We start from the raw sequence: 3,897 nt of genomic DNA, 5'->3' as shown, positions 1-3,897 counted from the left end.
GCACCCTCGCCGGGAAACACAGACGCACACTCACCCGACACACTCTCGCTCCCGCTTGCCCTCGGCGGAGAGTTGAAACAGATGTGGGATTCGCCCAGGAGCTGGAAGCGAGGGAGGGAAGCGAGCCAGAGCCGTGTGTGGATGTGTGTGTGTAACACACAAACCAGGGGGCATGGCTAATAAATCAAATATCGTGATAAATTCAGGAGGGCCATCGATCAGGTCCACTTGGCTGGAAACGACGTGAATCTGCCTCTTTTCTGCTTTCTTCTCCTCTCTCGGAGCTGGAGGGAGCCAAGTGTTTCGCGGGGCGTGCGACAGCCCCGGCCGGGCGCTCCCCTCGTAATGACACGTTAATAAATGTTTTCTTTTATCTGCTTTCACAGAACTCGCCCCGGTCTGCAAACACTCGACTGCCTTTGCTGAAAGCCCCGCGCTTGCCTCCAACCACACACATTTGCCATTGGAGAGGCGGGCGCCGGCCGCGACCCCGCAGCTCAATCGCAGGGCAAACCGAGCTGCCCGTGCGCGCCCCAGAGCTCCCCGAGAAACTAACTTGGGCTCAAGTGAAAATAGCAGCTGTTGCCCAGAAATGGCCCGGGAGTAGCAAAGAAAAGAGAAACTGGCTTCTTCCGAAAGGGGAAGAATTCGACTCAAGGGGGTGCTGTCTACCGCGGTTTCCGCTGTCCCTCGCGCCACAGAAGAGGCCGGAGGGGAACCGGCCTGACGCGGGTGGGCAAAGAGCGAGCAGAGAACCCACCAGCAGCTGCAGAAAACACAGCCGAGTTGCTTGCTAAGGGGAAACAGACGCCGCTGTAGGAAAGCACTTGTAAGCAGCAGTAACTTATTAAACCTTGTGACAATCTCACACAATAAGTTACTATGCCTGTTTTACCATGGAAACCAAGAGAGGTTTAGTAACTGTCCGACGATCGCACAATTATAAGTGGTGGATCCTGTGAAGTCAAGAAGCCTTAGCTCCAGGCTCATGCTCTTAAATCCTAGAATGTTTTTACTTTTCAACCTAGCATCTCCTTTCTCTGGTGTGATCCTCCATGCTAGACTTGTCAGGCTTAACAAATAAATACAGACCTCCATGGGGAGGAACTTAGTACTAAAAAATTATTCATTTTTTAATCTGAAATTCAAATCGGATCTCCTGACTGGGTTTGGGGCTCTAGGCTCCTCCCCATAACATCTGTTAGCCACCCCAATCAAGTTAGAGCCTAAATAAATCAGAAAAACCTTGAACTTGCTTTTCCAAATCAGGTGCTGGCCCTACCATTGGCATCACTGATAAGGCTGATCAGCTCCCACCTTCTTTGCCTTGGGACGGAACGTCAGGCTTCACCATCATAGACCAAAAAATAATGGAGACCCCTCTCCCTCTGCCTCATCTCTGCAGAAGGACATATATATCATTTAGAATTTTCTAGTAGTGCATTAGAAAGGAAAAAGAAACAGGTGAGGGCAGGGCACAGTGGCTCACGCCTGTAATCCCAGTATTTTGGAAGGCCAAGGTGGGCGGATCATTTGAGCTCAGGAGTTTGAGACCAGCATGGGCATCATGGTGAAACCCCATCTTTACAAGAAATACAAAACTTAAGCTGGGCATATTGGCATGTGCCTGTGGTCCCATCTACTTGGGAGGCTCAGGTGGGAGGATCACTTTGAGCCTGGGAGGTCAAGGCTGCAGTGAGCCATGATTGTTCCACTGTGCTCCAATCTAGGTGACAGAGTGAGAACCTGTCTGAGAAAAGCAGGTAAAATTAATTTTAATGTTAATTATATAGTTAACCTAGTATATCCAAAATCGATCTCTTCATGTAATCAATATAAAATTATTAATGAGATTTTTACGTTATTTTTTCTTACTAAGTTTTGTAAGCCGGTGTACATTCTAAACTTAACAGCACATCTCAATTGGGACCAGCCACGTGTGTCTCAGGGTTTCCATGCTGGACAGTGCAACTCCGGCAGGTTCTGCAGTCAATGGCTGTTTCCACCAGGTCGTCTCATGTAATCCTCCTGACAATCTTTTCAAGAAAACTGATGCTCAGAGAGATAAAGGGTCTTGCCTATAGTAAAAAACTTGGCCATTGGGATTTCAACCCATTTGCTGTCCCTGATTTTGGGACGTGTAGCCCACTGCAGAAGCAATTTTCTTACTGGGTCCTCAGAGCCCCTTGGGGGTGTGTCTGGGGCCTGGGGTGGAGGAGGGAGGCCCAGGAATGGGATCTGCCTCCCTCCTACTTTTTATGTTGGGTTTTGGAGAATATTTCAGGGGTGGGGAAATTTCCACGGCAAAAAAAAGTTTTTAAAAACCCACTGCATTACCATACTATGCCCTTTGGGCCTCGAGTTCCTGAACGTGGCTCTCTCATACCCATATGGATCCTGCCCACAATGTTTCACTCCATCCTTCTCTGCTCATCAGGCAACCCCAGTCAGAGAGGGGAAGCTTACAATCCCTTCTGGGGCTGTGGGCCTGGCGGACATGTGGCATTTGCTTATCTTTTTGGATATGTTGTTTCCATTGTTGCTGGACATTACCACACATGGTAATGTCTGTTGGCCCCTTATCCTTCCTTAAGTAGATGGGGACAGATCTTGCGTGTGCATGCATGTGTACCTGTGTGTCCGAGCATGTATGTGTGTGTGTTCATTGTAGGCAGGTGCTATGGGTCACGTGTTTTAGTCTGGACTTAACTTACTGGCTCAGACACCCATGAGGTCAGAGGATCTGCATAGCTCCTCTGGCCATGTTTCTTCCCCCATAATTCCCAGCAAACTCCCTTGTCCTCTGGGTTCAAGGCCTTAGCCTGTTTTCCAGGTCCTTCCAGGCAGGTGGGGACCGGAGGCCCATTCCGGAACTCAGAGCTGGGTGTCTGGGATACATGAGGGGCCCTGAGGGCTCACATGTCCCCCAGCCTGGCAGCCGGGTCTGGGTGGGGCTCAGCAGAATCCTGGGCACCCCCACGGCCTCCTGATACTCCAGCCCCTGCCACCTCCACCCACACCGAGACAGCCTTTCTCCTTCCATGTCCTTCATCCCCCATGACATCTCTTGGTATGATCCTGACCATCTTAGCTGGATGATCAAGCTTTTCAGGCTCCTCATGCCGCCCCATTCTCCCCAGCATTGTTGATTTAACCTCAGGGGGACCTTTCTCTTGACGCCTCCATGCCTCGTTTCTTCCCTCTGCAGATTCCTTGGCAGCCCTTTTGTGCAGAATGCCTGTCTGGTTCTATCTCCCTTGCAAGGCCGGAGTTGCTGTTTTATTCCCTTGACTCATATGTAACAATTAAAAAAAAAAATCATTCTTGCTATGTGTTTCTTTATTTCCATCAAGAGGTTGAAACTCAATCTGATGAGCACTTCTGGCTGGATTTGGGTTGGAGTCGATGGGATTTTATGAGGGTTGTAAAAGTCAAGCTTTTAACATGTCTCAAGCAAATTGGCGTGTAAAGGAGAAACGTTAGAAGAAGGAACATGGCTGCAGACGGGAGGCTTGGGAATGCGAGCCATAGAACTGGGGCACAGGTGGCTTTAATAATGCACACAAGTTTGGCTGTAAGTTGCTTCTACAAGAGCAGAAGAGGCTGCAGAACCACTCTCAGGAGGTTGAGATCAAACTTCTCAGCTCCTGAGTGCAGACAGTTTTGCATGGGTTTTAAAATACAGATTCCAGGATCATCCATAACAATATAAATCTGTGGTTAATTCTGCTGAATTTTCACTTAGACCCAAGCTGTGTTGTCAGTAGAAATGCAATTGCGTTAGAGAAAAACTGTTTATATTTCTTGAGATACTGTGATAATGAAAAACAGTACCATAAGCCGCCATTAAGTAAGAAGAACATTAATTGTATTTCATGCTGCCTCCCTGGGCCAGCA

General features: G+C 48.7%; 1 protein-coding gene across 2 annotated transcripts in view; it reads right to left on the bottom strand.

Moving 5' to 3' along the window:
- SULF2 (sulfatase 2) overlaps positions 1-593 on the bottom strand; it is a 130,894-nt gene extending 130,301 nt beyond the window's left edge. For both annotated transcript variants that reach the window (XM_011928835.1, XM_011928836.1), the window contains exon 1: positions 35-593. In XM_011928835.1, coding sequence (XP_011784225.1) covers positions 35-174 — 140 coding nt within the window. In that variant the 5' untranslated portion in view covers positions 175-593. The remainder of the gene's footprint in view (positions 1-34) is intronic.
- Between the last annotated feature and the right edge of the window lie 3,304 nt (positions 594-3,897).

The sequence above is a fragment of the Colobus angolensis genome, unplaced genomic scaffold (genome assembly GCF_000951035.1).
Source record: "Colobus angolensis palliatus isolate OR3802 unplaced genomic scaffold, Cang.pa_1.0 Scaffold8, whole genome shotgun sequence".
Lineage (NCBI taxonomy): Eukaryota > Metazoa > Chordata > Mammalia > Primates > Cercopithecidae > Colobus > Colobus angolensis.
Note: the sequence above shows the minus strand (reverse complement) of the source record. Positions and strands in the feature narration are given on the sequence as shown.